Source organism: Balaenoptera acutorostrata, chromosome 13 (genome assembly GCF_949987535.1).
Source record: "Balaenoptera acutorostrata chromosome 13, mBalAcu1.1, whole genome shotgun sequence".
Taxonomy (NCBI): Eukaryota; Metazoa; Chordata; class Mammalia; order Artiodactyla; family Balaenopteridae; genus Balaenoptera; species Balaenoptera acutorostrata.
The window spans coordinates 43872873-43892652 of record NC_080076.1 but is presented as its reverse complement, the minus strand read 5'-3'; the positions used below and the strand labels follow the sequence as shown (position 1 = coordinate 43892652).

General features: G+C 34.7%; 1 protein-coding gene across 7 annotated transcripts in view; it reads right to left on the bottom strand.

Annotated features, from left to right (window-relative positions):
• NOL4 (nucleolar protein 4) overlaps positions 1-19780 on the bottom strand; it is a 406271-nt gene that overhangs the window by 105900 nt on the left and 280591 nt on the right. For 3 of the 7 annotated variants that reach the window (XM_057525967.1, XM_057525969.1, XM_007167056.2), the window contains exons 7-8: positions 6503-6682; positions 5594-5785 (exon numbers count right to left, since the gene is read on the bottom strand). The exons of 1 other annotated variant lie outside the window; for it this stretch is intronic. In XM_057525967.1, coding sequence (XP_057381950.1) covers positions 5594-5785; positions 6503-6682 — 372 coding nt within the window. The remainder of the gene's footprint in view (positions 1-5593; positions 5786-6502; positions 6683-19780) is intronic. 3 more of the 7 variants (XM_057525972.1, XM_057525968.1, XM_057525971.1) reach the window with 1 other exon arrangement.

Below are 19780 nucleotides of genomic sequence, written 5' to 3'. Positions count from 1 at the left end.
CATGTGATCTTCATAAGAACTAATTCAATATAGTGGTAAGAACCAGAGCCTGAATTTAAGGGACTTGGTGGGAGTTGGTGGTAACAGGTGTAATCTGTGAGTATAAAATATTTCAGGAAACATGGCAAAGAAAGATGGACTCACTGAGTCCTCAAAGAAAGATTATAGAAGTTATAAGATTATTTTTTTTTTTGAATTTGGACACTTTTTATAAGGCAGAAGAGAAGAAAAGGGAAAGCTCAGTGAAAAGGGAAAACTGAAAATATGACCATGGGGATGGTCAAAGAAGCCATGTTCTAAAGGAGGTGAAATGATAGGGAGCAGAAGTGCAGCATTATCCAGAGCAATAAGACCAGCACAGTTCCTCTGTAAAGGCAGCAGGGGATACTTGAAAACTTGTAGATGATTGTGAAAAATTTTAATATAGCTTGTACGGGCTCTTTGAGTGAAAGTAAAGACTAAGGAATATCCATGCTAATAATGGCTAGAGTGATACAGATCTCTGAAACTGAGAAAGCTAAAGAACTGTGAGTGCAGAAGATTAGCTATCAAAATTATTAAGAAAGGTATTATAGGATGTAATTAAAAAGAAATACTATGAATAAAGAACTTAGAGGATGGTATGAAAGTATCCTGGGGGATGGTAGATGACATTTATAAAAGACAGGGCAAAAATTGGTACAAATAGCAGGTGGGGAATTCAAACTAATTAGCATCAATTAAGTTAACTGGTCCCAAAGAGAGAAACCTGTACAGTTGTGCTCACGATGCATGAAGAATATTGTGAATAATAATGGTCGCGCAGGTATAAAGTTTTAAACCAAGATCTTGTATGAAGGGCTCAGTATATTTCCGATCAAATTTTTAGTTTAAAGAAGCACTTTAATTCATTTTTAATAAAAGCTCTACTTGCTAAAGAATGAATAGTGTCACTGTAACTTTTGCAATGCCTATGATATCTATGAAAGCTGTGAACTGAAGATGAATTCTGATCTCTCTACTTTAGTCTGCATCAGACAAGTAGAGGCAAAGGATGTTAAGTAGTCAAATTCCCTCAAAAATGTACCATTTCCTAAACATTAAATATTTATTTTCTAATGAAAGAACTGTGAAATAAGAAGGTCAGATATCAAAATTACTGAGGAGGGTATTATAGGCTGTAATTAAAAAGAAATACTATGAATAAAGAACTTAGAAGGTGGTCTGAAAGTATGGTGTTTCTGTAATTAATTAGATTATTTACACATTTTTAAAAAAATTTATATCTCTTTTTCTCCCAAATAGATATCAGAGCTACCAAGGAAATATGTAAGCTAAAACAAATTAAAAAAACAGATAATTGGGACCTTAGAAAGTTTTTTGGCTCTAAACTTCCTGACAGGCACAAAAGTGAACGTAGTAGGTTAATGATGAGAAAACATAAAAGCACTCTATTTCTGCAGAAGAAACACATTTTTTTCCATTACATGCTAAAAGAGGGTTCTGAAATGAGATCATTTATAGTGCACATTAAGAAGCCTAGTGGACAATGTCCCTGGCAAAATTTTACAAAAAATAGCATGAGATTTAATTCTTCAAACAAATATAGTCAAATAAATAATATTAAAAAGCAAATTAATAGGTAATTTTTCAAGTGGCTGAGTTTATTGAATTCAAATATCCAAGCCACTTGATCTAACTTGATATAGTGTCAAGATATGAGATACAGGAGGAAGGATGGACTGAAAGTCTCTTAGACTATCTCCCCCAAATATTTTCATTTGAGTTCTATAAAAATACATCTAAACATATGCAGCATGGTGAAACAGTCTCTAAACAGTGCAAACTCAGAAAATAAAAAGAGAAATCATATCACATAACACAAATAATACTTAGGTATGGGGTAACCTCACCTTGTTTATAAAGCTTTCCTTTTATGGCTTTATCTATTATAGGTGTTCTTGAATTTAAGATCAGGACACCTTGGAGAAATACATTTCTTTTCTGAAACAATCAACAAATATTCTTCAGAAAATTAGCTGAAGTAATTTGAGAGTCAAAGCTGCATAATAGAATCAATAATGATTTGATATATTTGTCTAAGGATTAATATAAGGGCTGCTTAACTTATTGGTTCTTAAAATCTAATGAAAACTAAGACAATACTCTGTATCAAACTTATTGGATTTATTTTTCATAAAACATACCCTTTTCTATTCAACACTGAAGAATTTATGATTTGAGATGATTGGGAACACCGAGTTAGTGAAAGTGCGTAGAAAAGTATCATAATATGGTTATTTAACTTCATGCATTATAGAGACTGTTTGGAGCAATGACATAGACATTTCGGCTACTTCAGCAATTAAGACCTTTGGGGTCTTAATAATTTCAGTGAAATAAGAATGCATAAATATATACTCTAATATTTGTATGCATTGAGTGAAGTCAATGAAAAGTACTTTCGTACTTGAAGAATTGTTGTAAATTCTTAAGGGATAGTGTAGACTAATTAAACATGAATAGATTTTGTACTAGCAGCAGAAAATTAGAGTGAATGTCAAGATTCTCAAGTATAATACTAATATAAGTTGTGATAAACCACTTCTATGGGAATATCTCTTTGAATTTCTTAATCAAAGTCAGTAGGGAACATATAATTCAATATTTTGTGTTTTGCTTTACTTAAAGAGTCTGCTGGCTTAGAAAGCCTAAGTAACTGGATGAGCTAAGCTTGCTGAATGCCACTTTCATTTTATAATACAGAATCCCCTATCAAATACTCCTACAATTCTACTTTACAAATATATTAAAAATTTCTTTAGGTTGCTTTGTTGACTTACTAAGTACTACAAAATAATTTGCATGTAAAGATAATCATATATTAAAAATGATACATTTTCTTCATGTCTACCTACAGCAAAAACAATATAAGAAAATATTTTTTAATGTTTCAATTTTTAAAAACCGTGGATATTATCTTATATTAAAATTTAAAATTATGAAGGCAAAAAAATATTAACGTACAATATTTAGTTATAATTACTATCTGCCCTAGTCATGCCTTTTCCTATTTGTTCCAGGTAAGGATGAGTGTTCAAAATGATGACATGCTCCATGACAATGAAGTGATACATAAAGCCAATCAAAGTTCCAAGTGTTAACTAGATGGCAAATTTAATTTTTATTCCAATAGTGCATTACTGAGCAATGTATTTTTAAAAAATGGGCTAAATTACAATATCAATTTTCATCTGTGTTGTTCATTTAACATTTATTTATATTAGGCCTTATATTATTACTTAAGCACTTCACTTCCCACAACTTGTAACCTCAAAGAATCAGGATGATCAGGGAACATGTTAAATTTTCTTAATTAACAAGTCAGGCATCTTTTGTATTTCTCATTACTTTGCATGATGTTATGCACATTATACATATATTGAATAAGTGAACAAAAAATGAACAAATGAAAATTATTAAATATGAAATACAATAGCATTTCTTTACAGCATTATTTCCTTCAAGATTAGTTTGTAAACCTACTTGATTTTATATTAACTTTTTGTCTTTCTCTATGCATAGCACAAAGTTTACATCAAATAGATGTTCATATTTGGTAAATAAATACAACTAATAAAAAACCTGTGATTATCTCAAATACACCTTTGAGAAATTAAGAATTCTACATGACAATGATTTTTTTCTTTTAAAGAATTATTAATAAATGGAAAATAAGATAAATTTTACCAAAGAAAAGAATCTCTAAATAACATTAAAAGATTTAGAAGAAATAGTAGTGCCAGATGCTGGTAAAATAAAATCTTGGTATATAACATTATTATCTTTATTGTTACTGAAAGAGGAAAGTATATATTGTGCATTGTGCACTGAATGAGACATACTTAGTTTCTATTGGAATTTTACATCAACTGCCAATTTGATGATGAGCCGGATGTCAAAGCCAGGATTCTGGGCTTTTATTCCTGGTTAGATATCCTTTTTGTCTGTCATCTTTCTCCTATTGGGTGACAATAACTTTTAAAGAATTCAATAATGGGGGAAGTAGCTGTAGTTTCTTCAAGCAATCTCTCCTCTCTTATACCATACCACCTCAACTGTCATAATTTAATTTCATCAGGCACAGCTACGCTATTTTATTTTAAAATAATTTAGGCACAACAAACTCCAACTTCAATATAGTTATTTTAAGAAGTAAGCAAATTCTTACATGCAGTGTTCTGTGATTTTATAATACAAATATTTTGGGTAGCTTTTTTCAGACAATGGATTAAATAATATTTGGTTGATTATATTTTCAGTGTTCAGATTTATTGAGTGGTTACTATGTGTCAAAAATGACTTGTCGAGCTTTACATGACAATTTATATAATCGTGTCAGCACTATACGTTAGGAATTATTCTCATTTCCAGAGGAGGGACCTGAGCTCAGAAAGTTGAAGTACCTTGCCTGGGTCACATAGCTACAAACTGGTGGATCCAGAACTCCAGACCAAGCTCTCCAGGGACCGAGCCTTGTGTTAGTGACCATCTTGGTAGACTGCCTCTCTATAAGGAACAGTCATTTTTCTTTTAAAAATATCAAAGATATTTTTATAAGCCATTGTAGAAAAATAGATAATACAGGAGTTATTACTTGTTATTCATTTCATTTGTATCTGGAAAACTATTTCTCCTACTAGCATACTCTGAAACCTCTCCTATATCTATACCAACTCCTGTCCCATCACACCTAATAAATTGGAGGCACTGATCACACGCGCGAAGAGTCTTGGCTTTTATGAAGCCTTCTCAAAAGTACAATGAAAATAGTTTCAGAAAATTTCTAATACATGTCCACTCAAATACATAAAAATATAAAGAAATGTTTAAAATACATTGTAAAAACTACTTCTAGGTATAACAATTCCATCAAGGTGAGAGAGAATAAAGGTCAAATAACACTGATATCTAATTTCCACCCGTAAATATCTAACACTGGCATAATATCATCCATCTATAAAAAGCCCAGCTGAATCTAAATGCTCATGTTAACCATCCACAAGACAAGCACACAAATATACCGAGTACACAAAAGCCTTATTTTTCACATAAGGATTTTTCTTCCCTGACCTTTATTTTCAAGGCCTGCTATTTGTTAACTGTTGATATGAAAATAGTATTACTTAGATGGATCCATCCATTTCCTTTTGTTCCAGAGAAAGCCATTCTCACAGGCCGTCTAAAGCAACCACTGGTGCTTCAGTTCAAGACTTGAATAACCTTAGATCTGCTTTGGCAGTAACAGAAAGGAAACACACAAGAATGAGACGCTGGCTCTCACTGGTGTTCACTCACATGAGCCTCATTTCCTAGGACATGGTACCTAGACTTGTGAGCACTGGTCTCACAAGGTATGTCTTACTGAATCAACAAAGGGGATAAATACTTCAGGAAGATGAAAAGGAGAAAAAACAAACAAGCAAACAAAAACCCCTTGGACCTGACGTTATGGAAAAAATTAAAAAGACACTAAGATGAAAAAAAAAATTGTGTCATGGTTACATGTGGGATTTGGATGGAATCTAGGGCTGTGTTTTAATTCAAAACTCACCATCTCAAAACCACTTCTTTTCATCCGCCTGCAGGACTTGAGGTAAGTACGTATGCGTTTTCGGGCACGCTCTTGATACTCAGGGAATTGTCGCCTGCATGAGTCAATGATAGCCTGGATCTTTTCTTTGGGCTGCTTAGAGATTGGGACCATTCGGTCCAAGTTTTCATCTACAAACAGCCTGACAAACATCTGTTGGCAAGAGGGAGACAGAGGAGAAGGGTTTGGAGGGCTGCTCTCTTCTGTTCCTAGCTTCCTGTCTTGATTACTGATAGGAAAATACTCTTGTCTGGTTTATGCACTGGAGAACTTTGCAATGGAAAGCCAGAAATTTTAAGCAAACACCCTTTACAGACTTTCTAAATGGTTGGGTTAAAAAACAGAGAGAGAAAGAGAGAGAGAAAGGCAGACAGACAGACAGACAGAAAAGTATAGACTATTGCGTAGAAAAAAATCAAGAAATAACAGTAGACTGTGACGATTAAGCACCCCATAAAATTCTCTATTAATAATACGACTGTATATATTGCTACACTGTGCAGTATACTAATCTCGGAAAACAAACAATTGACTCTTTTTTCATGCATAATTAGATAAGCTGGGAAAGCACAAAATAACGGATAACGGGCAGACGCTTCCGAAGGATAAGCTGAGGCCCCCTTCATCCGCTAGGTAAACATGCATACTCACACAGCACAAGTGCAGTTTTCAGCTCACATTTGGCTTTAAAATTCTAAACAAAACACAACGATTCTGGTGTCTGGTTGGCTAAGAGTGTTTCATGTACTTTTTAAATCCTTCTGTAAATTAAACAAACATGTCTCTAAAATAGCCACAGTTACCAACAGGCAACAACATGAAAGTGAAGTGGTAAAAATTCAGCCATAATGGTAGGGTGGCAGGACTCACATTAAAAGCTTTCAGCCGTTCGGCCTCAACGCCATCTGTCTCGTTAACTTTCTCAGAATCTTCGTGGTCATCGTGGTCATCTTCATCCTCATCTCCCCTGTTTAGGGACAGGTCCTCAGCACCTCGGTCTACACTCTCATTTTTGCCCGAGTCGTAGCTTGAATAGCTATGTGCAGGGGACTGAAAAGAAAATGGGAAATTGCTGCTTTGAAATTCCTTGCACAAGCTTATAAATTTTGTTTTATTTTTAATGTCAATCATTTCTCAAAAATCTGGTTTAAATAAGTTGATAATTCTAGAGCAGTGGCTATTTTAATTTAAATCAAAATTAGCTTAAATGAAATCAAATTAAAAATTCATTTTCTCAGTCATATCAGTCACATTTCAAGTGCTTAATAGCCACATAGTACATTTCCATAACTGCAGAAAGATTTATTGAATTTAGCTTTCTGAGAGCAATTACTGTTTCCATTCAATATACATATTCCAAAAAAAAAAAAAAACCCAACCTGCAATCAGTTTTGTAAAAGAATCACTGAATCACATATTCCTTGAAATAGAAATGACCTCAGAGCTTAGTCAGTCTAACTGCATTAGTATTCTTGAAAGAGATAAGGAAACTGAGGGGTAGGTATATTTAATTGATTTGCCCAACAAGGACTACAGAAAATACTGATACTAGGACTGCTAGGAAAACATGCTTTAAAATCAGTTTATAAGTTGTCTATGAGTCGAAAGATGGCATCTGATTTTGGTTTAGAAAAAAGCAACTAGGTTTCCTCCTAGCCATTTGTTAAGCTTAGTGCTTTGTAATGTACAAAAGAAGATGAATGCCAACCAAGACAATTTTCACAAACGTTGGTAATTGTGTCCAAGACCAACCATTGGTCCTGCTGTGGTAGCTTTTGCTTGTTTGTTAGCCCAGCACCTGTTCCTTTCAGAATCAGCCCCTGCTTTGCCAGGTCAAAGTGTCAATCCTATGGGCAACAACCGCCTCTCCCCTAGGCATGAATGCCTTGACTTCACCTCCAAGTGAAGAAAGTGTGCCTGTAACTAAAATCAAGTTGAATCCAGCAGAGCTAAGCAGAACAGAAATAGACCTGATAACATCATTTGAGCATCTAGATTCAACTGTGACTGAAATTAAATTAACCCATGGACCTTTCAGCTGTGTGATACTATATCCTCTCCATCCCCCCGCTTTATATTTTTGCTTAAATCTGAATTTAGATCATTTGCAATGGAGCCTGGACTAGTACAGAAATCAACCATTACTAGGTCAAATTAATGACCCAAATTTCACATATGATGACTTAGATACCTAGGTGGCCCCAGCTAAATAGAAAATAATTCTGTAAACAACAGCAGCTATCTTCAAATCTATCAACACAGTCAAATGCTTTTGAAAGCATTTACAATGGGAAATTTTAAATCATCAGCGTTCAAAAATGCCTCCGTGCAATGATAACATATGTGTTGCATGCTTTGAGGATTGCCCTAATATATTATTACTGTATAATCAGAGGAGAGAGAACAAAACTAGAATAGGTCACTGACATTAAAAGTGAAAAAAAGGCATATTTTTATAGTTCAGATCATTAACAAGGTGGAATTACCTAATCAAATATAAAGCAAATATTCTGTAAGTTTGAAAAATATACTATATATGCTTTTTTTTTTAATTTATTTATTTATTTATTTATTTATTTATTTATTTATTTATTTATTTATTTATTTATTTATTTATTTTTGGCTGTGCTGGGTCTTCGGTTCGTGCGAGGGCTTTCTCTAGTCGCGGCAAGTGGGGGCCACTCTTCATCGCGGTGCGGGGACCGCTCTTCATCGCGGTGCGCGGGCCTTTCACTATCGCGGCCCCTCCCGCTGCGGGGCACAGGCTCCAGACGCGCAGGCTCAGCAGCCGCGGCTCACGGGCCCAGCCGCTCCGTGGCATGTGGGATCCTCCCAGACCAGGGCTCGAACCCGCGTCCCCAGCACTAGCAGGCAGACTCCCAACCACTGCGCCACCAGGGAAGCCCTATATATGCTTTTTAAATGGCAACGTGCAATATTTAAAAAGTGTTATAATACACTTATCTGGATGCAAATATGCTGGGCTAATCTATTCTTTTTAGATAAGATGTGAGACACAGAAGCCAGCCATCTGCTACTGACAGTATCACTTGGAACCATGAAGGATTTATAGTCCTATTTACTCAAGGTAAAGAAAACCCATTACAGATCTGAGAATATTCAGGATCTAAATCTAGAGCATAATCAAAGGTTTTTCTTCTATGATATAAACTGAAAGTTTTGTAACTCTGAATTACGTTTCTCAGATGGAGTGTCATTTCTCACCTATATCACTGTTGAAGAACTAACTAGCTTTCAAGGCCAATCAGATTAAGTTCAATTTCCACAAAGATTCCCACTTCTACCTCAGTCAACTTCAATCTTTCCCTCCACTGTGAACTCTTAATAGCCAATGGCACTGGACACAGAATTAAACACCCCAATTGCTCTCGACTTTTCTTTTCATGTTAATATGCATTTTCCTTCAAGCTAGACTGAGATAGGAATCAACATATAGCCTTCCACCTTTCCCTTCACAGCATCTAAGAAAGGTTCTCTACAGAGTTGGCACTTCAGACTGTAGGTTTCCTTTTACAGACAAAGTCTTTGGTCTTAAAATATTGGGAGTGAAGGTAAGCCACAGACTGAAAGAAAATCTTTGCAAAAGACACATCTGTAAAAGGTCAGTTATCCAAAATCTACAAAGAACACTAAAGCTCAACAATAAGAAAACAAACAACCTGATTAAAATATGGGCCAGAGACCTTAAGAGACACCTCACCTAAGGAGATATACCGATGACAAATAGGCATATGAAAAGTTGCTCCACATCGTATATCATTGGGGCAATGCAAATTAAAGCAACAATATCATTACACACCTATTAAAATGGTCAAAATCTGGAACACTGACAACACTAAATGCCAGAGAGGATGTGAAGCAACAGAAACTCTCATGCATTGTTGGTAGGATGCAAAATGGTACTGCCACTTTGGAAGATAGTTTTGCTTTTTCTTCCGAAACTAAACATATTCATCATATGATCCAGCAATTGTGCTCCTTGGTATTTACCCAAGGAATTAAAATTTTATCTCTACACAAACCCTGCACATTAATGTTTCTAGCAACTTTATTCATAATTTCCAAAACCTGGAAACAACCAAGACATGCTTCAGTAGGTGAATGGGTAAATAAACTGTGGTTGACCAGATAATGGAATAATATTTAATACTAAAAGAAATGAGCTATCAAGCCATGAAAAGACACAGAAGAACATTAAATACAAGCTACTAAGTGAAAGAAGCCAATGGAAAAGACTATATATTGTATGTTTTCAACTATATGACATTCTAGAAAAGGCAAAACTAGGCACAGTAAAAAGATCAGTGGTTGCCAGGGTTTAGGGGGTGGGGAGGGAATAATAGATAGAGCACGGAAGATTTTTAGGGCAATGAAAATACTATGTATGATACTATAGTGGTGCATACATGTCATTATACATTTGTACAAATCCATAAATGTACAATACCATGAGTGAAACTTAATATAAACTATGGACTTTGGTTAATTATAATTCATCAGTTTAGGTTCATCAATTGTAACATGTCTACCACTCTGGTCAGTGATGCTGATAATAGAGAAACTATGCATGTGTAAAGGGAAGTGGGAATATGGGAAATCTCTGTACCTTCCTCTCAATTTTGCTGTGAATCTATAACTGCTCTAAAAATAGTCCTTTTTAACAAATGGGGGAATATGGGTATTGGGGTGATAATATAGAATCAGGCAATAACAATCACTAGAGGCCTCCTAATAACCCACATAAAATATGGCAGTCATTGCCTCATAAACCTGTGCCACCTCAGTAAAAACTTTGGATGATCATACCCTAAACAGGCCTCCCCTTCAGGAACAATTATTTTCATATTCCATGTGTAAATACAAAATATCCGAATTAGATCTTAAAAAATACAAAGATAAAGAATCACAACTTATGCCCTATGGAAAATATATACCTGCTTATCCTCAAAACACAGGTGTTGGTTTATGGGGACAAGATTAGATTTTTGTCTTAGTTATATATTCCACTCATTCCTTTGAGATAAAATGTGACCATCCTTAACAAAGACCTTCTTGGAAATATATTTGCACTTTCCTTTTCTCACATTTTCCACCTGAACAGAACTGCCAACTCCAGACCTAGAAAAATTCCCACAGATAGGAAGCTTAACTTTACTTTTAAAGAAAGTTTGCTTACTCTGTGGTCAGAGAATTTCACCTCTTTGGTTAAATTTATTCATAATTATTTTATTCTTTTCGATGCAATTGTAAATGGGATTGTTTTCTTAATTTCTCTTTCTGATAATTCATTATTAATGCATAGAAATGCAACAGATTTCTGTATATTGATTTTGTATCCTGCAACTTCACTGAATTCAGCAAGTTATTTTTAAAAATATCAGTTATTCATTCCTGAATCTACTGGGCATTCTTAGCATCATTAAAAGTGTGATTACCAGACACTGTGTGCCGTCTGATGTGATTCAAAATGATGCAAAATGACGCATACAGCATAACTTAAGAAGCAAGCAAAAAAAAAAAAAAAAAAAAAAAAAAAAGAAGCAAGCTCATGAAAAAAAGAAAAAAGAATTTGAACTGAATCAAACCTAAGTCTAGAAACAGTGGTTCTCAAAGTGTGTCTGTTAGATCAGAAGTGACTGCATCTCCTGGGAACTTATTAGAAATGCAAATTATTGGCCTCCATCCCAGATGACCTGAATCAGACACTTTGGGGCACAGCGGTCCCCAACCTTTTTGGCACCAGGGACCGGTTTCGCGGAAGACAATTTTTCCATGGACACTGGGGTCGGGGAGGTGATGGTTCAGGCGGTAATTTGAGTGATGGGGAGTGATGGAAAGCGGCAGATGAAGCTTCACTTGCTTGCCCGCTGCTCACCTCCTGCTGTGTGGCCAGTTCCTAACAGGCTGCGGACTGGTACTGGTCTGCAGCCCGGGAGTTGGGGACCCCTGTTTTAACTTATCTTCCAGGGGAATTCTGATGCAGCTCAAGTTTGAGAACCATTATTCTGAAGCTAACTTCCATTTATAGGAAATAAGGCAGATAAAATAACAAGTTAAAAGACACAAGAGAAAGCAGACAGACAAATCCAAAATACGAGACATTGTGCAGGACAATTGACTTTGGTTCAGCAATATGTTAGTGACACAGAAAAAAAACGTGATATATTAGAAGAGATTTAAAAGGTTTAATAAAATGAAATGTGTTGACTTTGTATCGTGATCCAAGTAAACCCAATGCAAAAAGATAATTTTGAGAAAATTGGGAATATTTGACTATGGATGAGGTTATTAGGTAATAACATTGAATACTTTTTTATGTATTAGATTAGATGTAATAACCTAACATTTGGTTAAGTAAATGTTTATGTAAGAAAATGTCCACATTTGTTAGAGGCAGAAATTGAGGAATGAAGGGATGAAATGATGTGGATATCTGGGATTTACTTTTAAATACTGCAGGAAAGAAAAGGAAAAAAGTGGGAAAAAATGTGGAAAATAAAAACATGTGGAAAGTCTTAACCACTGTTGAATTTGGGTGATGGGTATTAGTAGTTCTATGTATTATATTCTCTATTTTTAAATGATTTTAAACTTTCAAAATGAATTTTAAGATGTATAAATTTTGTAATTAGTTTTATATCTCCTCCATTTTGAATATTTTTACATGACAGTCATTTATTCACAAACATTTAAAGAAGCACTACTTAATACTTAGAGCATTGTTCTAGGCTCATAGGATTGAATGGATCCAAATTTTTTGAGGTCTGAAAGTTATAAAGCTTGGAGAGGTGGTGCATTTGAAAAATTAGTTAGAAAAGTGAATAATTAAAATGAGAAAACCCACAATGAATTACAAGATTCTAAAAAGCTTATAAATGCTACAACCATCACAAAATGTAGAAAAATAATATTTTAAAAATTAAATAACGCCCTGGCCCATCTCTATAATACTGTTTCCTTTCCATATTTCTTGGCTGCATGCTCTTTGATTGTTTCTTCATATGACAATGATTTTGCATTATCATATTCTATAGAGAGAATAGAAAAATAATTCAGTCTTTACTTCAGCATATCTGATGGAAATGTGTCTTTTATTGTTGATAGTTTAGAAACTTTCCTTTGCTCTTCCAATTAAATATTGCTAATATCATGCAAATTGTTACATTGTTTTCAGTTGGGGAAACCTTAATCAAGTTCCTTTAATATTTAGGGCATCTTAAGTTTTCTTGGGACGTGACTGATGTCTTTATTAAAGTGACATTTATGAGTTTTATGTTTTCTTCATTGATATCAGTATCTTTTGTCAAATCCAATGTGAAATTTAAATCTTCTTCCAACGTGTTAATGTAATTCATTTCTCTTCATTAACTGTATTTTTCTTCCTCCCAAGGAAATACTGTCTTTAGTAAGACCTGGACATTTTCATTACAAGTCACTTCTCAGTGTCAAAATGTCTACCAATTTCACTTCTTATTTTTGTTGATTTTTTTATACTCCATTACTATTTTCTCTCAATTATTTAGTAAATAAATATAAAGACAACAAAGCCTTTATATATTTCAAATTAAGCGTCTGTAATTTCTCACGTATTTTATTCAAAAGGTCCAAAAGATCTTTCCACATGGCAATTGAAATGTCATAATTCCACTGTGTGAAGTGTACACAACATATCTCTGTATTATTACTTATGCATGTGAATTTGCAATTACACATTTGTGTAACCAAGGATTGGTATTTGTTATTTTGTTTACTGGTTTACCATTATGTATATGCTTTCCCAAGATTGAGATTAATTCTTTGTAAGCAGTTTTGGATAAAGAAGTCACATTTGATACTTCATTTTAACATTTGCCAAGTGTTTGTCCAAAAATTAATAATTACTTTGGAGATTCTCATGAAATTTTAGTTATATGAAAGTCACTCCATTTCATAACATCTGAAAGGAAATCTCTCTCACTTAATAATTTTAAAAACCATAGCTACCTTTTTGGCACTTCAAAATGATATTAAACATTTTTTTCAAGCTTGTTCTTCAAGGTATTAGTTGGCTAGCAGGTGGTTCTCTCATTTGGCATGCATCACAATCACCCAAAGGATCTTTTCAAATATAGAGCACTGGACCCCATTTAGTAGGTCTGGAGTGGGGCCCAAGAATTTTGATTTCTAACAACTGCCCAGGTGATGCAGATGCTGCTAGCCTTCATCCATTTGAGCTGCTATAACAAAAATACTACAGATTGGGTGGCTTAAACAAAAACACTTATTTCTCACAGTTTTGGAGGCTGGGAAGTCCAAGATCAAGCAGCCATCAGATCTGATGACTGATGAGAACCTGCTTCCTGGTTCACAGGTTACAAAATTTGTCAACAAGAAAAATAAGATTATGGTTAACTGTTTAATGTCTAACCAAAGCATAATTGTTAAAAAATTTTAAATAAATGTAAATAAGATCAAAGTTTATACTATTAAACTAAATAATGGATATTCATTAAATATCTAAATCACTTCCAATTCAGATAATATACTGAAACATTAAATGCTAAACATAAGTCTATCTACTTTTGGTTTTTAAATTTTTACAGAGAGACAAAAAATACTTGGGTTTATTAACAAAATGACCTGTCACATTAAAAATTGTACTATAAAAACATATCTCTAAAAACTGTAAGTTTTTATAATTATGTATTAATAAATTTGGTAACCCACAATGTAATGCTAATATATAATAGTTCACAATTGCCTACTACCTAGTTTTCACTGGAAAATAAAGATTACTAATAGTAAAAAGTTTATTGTGTACACACCAAAAAGACAGTTCTTGAACTGGGAACACTCAAACTAAAACATGGAATGAGGCTCAGGGGTATATTGTTACAAGGCATCTTATATAGTGGGGAGGCAGTGATTATTTATTCTTCACAGTGGTTATACTATTAGAATTTTCCTTTCAAAAAAAATTTTTTTTGGTCAAGCCACACGACATGTGGGATCTTAGTTGCCCGACCAGGGATCAAACACGTGCCCCCTGAGGTGGAAGCCTGGAGTTCTAACCACTGACCACCAGGGAAGTCCCTAGAATTTTCTTAAATGATAATGGTAGGGAATCGGTTAATTGTTACCTCATTTCAATTTTGGGTAACAATTTAAGTTTTGCTTATGGTTTTTCAGAGACACAAGCAAGAAATGAACCAGGTCAAGTCAGTCTCGCAAAATAAGCTAAATTAAGTTTTGCTTGTATGACTAAACTGGTCTTGTCTGCTCAGAAAATTTTCAAGGTTGGTTCCATTTGGTTTTATTTTTTTATATTAATGAGATAGTGTGCATTCTTTTTTAATAATTTATCTTTGAAATCTAGCACGTTTTACACTTACAGCCCATCTCAGACTAGTCATATTTCAAGTGTTCAATAGCCACATATTCTACATTTGTATATATTGTAAAATGATCACCAAACACTACCAACTACAGAGGAACTATTTTCATAGGACACAGAATCTTTGTTTCCTAGGCAGATTACTTTAAAGGTAAAGATAAACCTTTTATAATCTTTTATTAAAAGCAGATCAATAATCTACGAATTTTTGTGCTTTTTAACAGACAGAAAATTAAATCCTAGGTTTGAACTCTTTTTAAAAACACTTATAAATAAATCTATTCAATTTTAGCCAGCTTTGAACTCACACATGAAACTTCTGTTCCACAAATCTCTGTACATTTTTATATCCATTCAGCTTTTGTCCTATCATTTTTTTTTCTTTTTTGCTTTCTTATTTTGGAACAATCATTTTATTTAGGAAAAAATTACTTTTTCTCCCTTACCAAAACAAAAAAGCAAAAAACCCCCAAAACCCAATAAACAACAACAAAAAGAACCCCACCAAAAACCCAAAACCAAGCAAAAAAATGGTCTTCATACCTTTCCTTATCCAAAACACACATTCTATCTTCCTTACTTCCTTTTCATATACAGTTATTTTCTTTTACCCTTATTATTACTAGTAGTTTTATTTTACATATTGATTATAAATTTTAATTACTAGTACCACTGTTAAATGGTGAGTCAGAAGTAGAAAAGGCAGCTATCTCTCTTGCTATTCTAAACATAAAACTTTTTATTCTGATGAATATAATTTAATTTATTCACAATAGGAAGTCATCTATAAGAAGCGATTTTTCTGGGGATGGAGGGTCTTAGAAACATGCATTGAAATCATACTGAGAGATTCAGCACTAAACAGATAACAAATTATCTTAGGTATTAACGTACATTTGCAAGCAAAAAAAGAAGAGAAATATTGGTCAGACTACACAAAATCTGAAGGAGTTGGGGTAGGGAAGAGAGCATAAGCCATCATTCTAAAACAGGTTTGGAACAACTGATTCTCATATTTTTCTCCTGGAACATGTGCCTAGGGTGCCAATGGTTACTGAAGTTTCTCTAACTGAAAAAATAATTGTGCCATCATTCTGCTTATTCCACTTAGAAAGAGAAGCTGTAAGTCAAAAGTAGCACATTTTATTTGAAGTTACTATATACTTCAATGTGAAGGAATTGCTCCTGAGAGAATATGATATGTATTTTAACCAATTTGTCAAGGCTTTTATTTTTATTTACAAATGATGACAGAAATATGTGCTAGGAATGACATTTCAGGTTTCTTTCAACCTGAAGCTTAAATGATTATACCACTTTTAAGAGGAAGAATCCAACAAACTGTATGTTCTTGAAGCTTCTAGAGATAGATGTCAGGGATACTGGTTTTATCTTTCATTACAAGGTGAGAATATAATCATATTACAGAAGTCTTTTGACCTGATAAGTAAAGATGTGAATCCCTGGTTTAACTCTTCTTTTAAAGGTTCAAACACAGCTACTTAAATTATTAACCTATCACCCTAAAGGAGGAATCCCCAAAGGGCAAAATTCATCTTCCAATATCCCACTTCAGTCCTACAACTAAAATAACAAAAGGTAAATGTAGGTATCATATCTCAGAACATCTAATGTAAATAATAATTAGATTTTGTTAGGTACTTTAAAAAAAATGAAAAATGTTATATATACTATTAATGTATTTTCCCCCAAACCCTAAATTTACCGTAATACTATCTCATATGTCTTTAGAAGAACATATTTTTCTTCTCAGAGTTCAAATTTAGGTGAAAGTGAGCCTTGGAAGTGAACTGAACTCCCAATCATTAATTCCATCACAGACAATTCAAATGATTACAATACTGTAGTGGTTTTAAGGCACTATTACTGTTTTTATTTACAAGGGAGTGGGGTTATATAAATATTTTCACAATATTTGGTAATAATTTCACCATCCTAGGCTTTAGACAATAAAAAAACACTTGATATATGACAAAATTGCCAAGCCTGATATCTACTTTAGAATCCTTTTAACTTGCATACTAAATATTTAATCTTGTTTCATTTGTCTTACTTTTGAAATAAGTATTAGCAGTAAATGACAGCAATATCATCATCAATAATAGCAATGATAATAATAACCACATGTGCTTAGTGGCTGCTATATTAGACAGCACAGACCTTTACTGATGACCTTGACTTTAAGAGAAATGTGAGTCTTTGTCTAGGGGAGAAACTCTAAATAAGATATGATTCTGTCAGAGTATCCCAGAAATCTTAGCACTGAGGACAAAATTCATTTGAATTCTTGGAATTATATGTCAGCTTTAGATCTGTTCATAGCAGTAGACTTCACTGAATGTTATCCAAATCCATATATATATGTACATATATATAACATATATAAACATATATATTTCAATTATATCTATATGTTTCAATTATATATATAATTTTCAGATCTTACAGGAATATGAGACTGTTTTCCTTTGATACTTACTTCTGAAGGGAGGTGTCTGGGAAATGGCCAACTACAGAACAACAATATGTAATGCAAATGAACTTTTAGATTACAAATGTAAAATCTGAAAAGCGAGACTCAAATAGAGATCATAGCATGCTTGTTCTTAGGTCTCTGGGACAAAATTAAAAACAAAATCAACCCCGCATTCCCTGTTGCATGTAAAATCATTAGAAGAAGAGGGCAAGAAGACCATGATAACTAGTAAATGAGAGTATTATTTATCAGTTATCTTATCAACATTTCAGGTTTATTCATGCTTAAACAACATACCAGACACAATCTTATCCTTTAAAATTGTAAATGAAATTATCTGTACACCTATTTAACCTGTCCATTAAATGCCCTAACCATATTCTCTGACTCCATGTCTAGTTAATTATACAATAATATACAACCTATTAAAAAAGTCTTGAATTATGAGATTAAAAATTATTATTTACATGTTTGTAATCTTTTATTTAAAAGCCTTGGTCCTAGATATGTTTGGAACTTAGAATTTGTTTGGATTTAGATAGAGCATGCAGAGCATAAACTATATAGTTTGAAATATCTCAGAAGCACACTATAAAATATATTAATGTTTCTCCACAAAATCATATGAATATGTATACTAAAATAGATAAACAAAGACCATAAATAGCTTCATGTCAATTCACATCAGATTTTGCCAAAAATGAGTTTGCCACAAATTTATGTTAAAAAACTTTATTTCTGAGAGCCCTTTGGTTTTTGAATTGTGGAAAAGGAACTGTGGGTTCATAATACAATGAAATCTTAAGTGTTTAAACTAGATACTATTTCTAAGCTGCCTGTTCATGAAACAGCTTTAATAAATTATAATTATTTAAATACCTCAAAAACCAGACCCAAACATGGCAGGGATGTTGGCATTATCAGACTACTAATTTAAAACAACTATGATTAATATGCGAAGGACTCTAATGGAAAAAGTAGATAACATGCAAGAAGAGATCAATAACCTAAGCAGAGAGGTGATTTCCAAGAAAGAATAAAAAACAGAAGTGATAGACCAGAGGACCTTCAAGACGGCGGAGGAGTAAGACGTGGAGATCACCTTCCTCCCAGCAAATATATCAAAACTACAACTACGTGTGGAACAACTCCTACAGAACACCTACAGAATGCTGGAAGAAGACCTCAGACTTCCCAAAAGGCAAGAAACTCCCCACGTACCTGGGTATGGCAAAAGAAAAAAGAAAAAACAGAGACAAGAGAATAGGGACAAGACCTGCACCTCTGGGAGGGAGCTGTGAAGGAGGAAAAGTTTCCACACACTAGGAAGCCCCTTCACTGGCTGAGATGGGGGTGGGTTGGGGGGGGAAGCTTCAGAGCCACGGAGGAGAATGCAGCAACAGGGGTGCAGAGGGCAAAGTGGAGAGATTCCCACACAGAGGATCCCTGCCGACTATCACTCACCGGCCTGAGAGGCTTGTCTTCTCACCAGCTGGGGGGTGGGGGCTGGGAGCTGAGGCTCAGGCTTCGGAGGTCAGATACCAGGGAGAGGACTGGGGTTGGCTGCGTGAACACAGCCTGAAGGGGCTAGTGCACCACAGCTAGCCGGGAGGGAATCCAGGAAAAAGTCTGGAACTGCCTAACATCAAGAGACCATTGTTTCAGGGTGTGCAAGGAGAGGAGATTCAGAGCACTGCCTAAATAAGCTTCAGAGATGGGCACAAGCTGCAGCTATCAGTGCGGACACCAGAGACTGGCATGAAATGCTAACGCTGCTGCTGCAGCCACCAAGAATCCTGTGCATATGCACAGGTCACTATCCATACCTCCCCTCCTGGGAGCCTGGGCAGCACACCACTGCCAGGATCCCGTGATCCAGGGACAACTTCCCCGGGAGAACACATGGTGTGCCTCAGGCTGCTTCAACGTCACTCAAGCTTCTGCCGCCACAGGCTGGCCCCGCATTCTGCACCCTTCCCTCCCACCGGCCTGAGTGAGTCAGAGCCCCCTAATCAGCTGCTCCTTTAACCACCTCTTGTCTGAGTGAAGAACAGATGCCAGAGGGTGGCCTACAGGCAGAGGTGGGGCCAAATCCAAAGCTGAACCCCAGGAGCTGTGCAAACAAAGAAGAGAAAGGGAAATTTCTCCCAGCAGCCTCAGGAACAGCGGATTAAATCTCCACAATCAACTTGAGGTATGCTGCATCTGTGGAATACCTGAATAGACAATGTATCATCCCAAAATTGAGGCGGTGCAC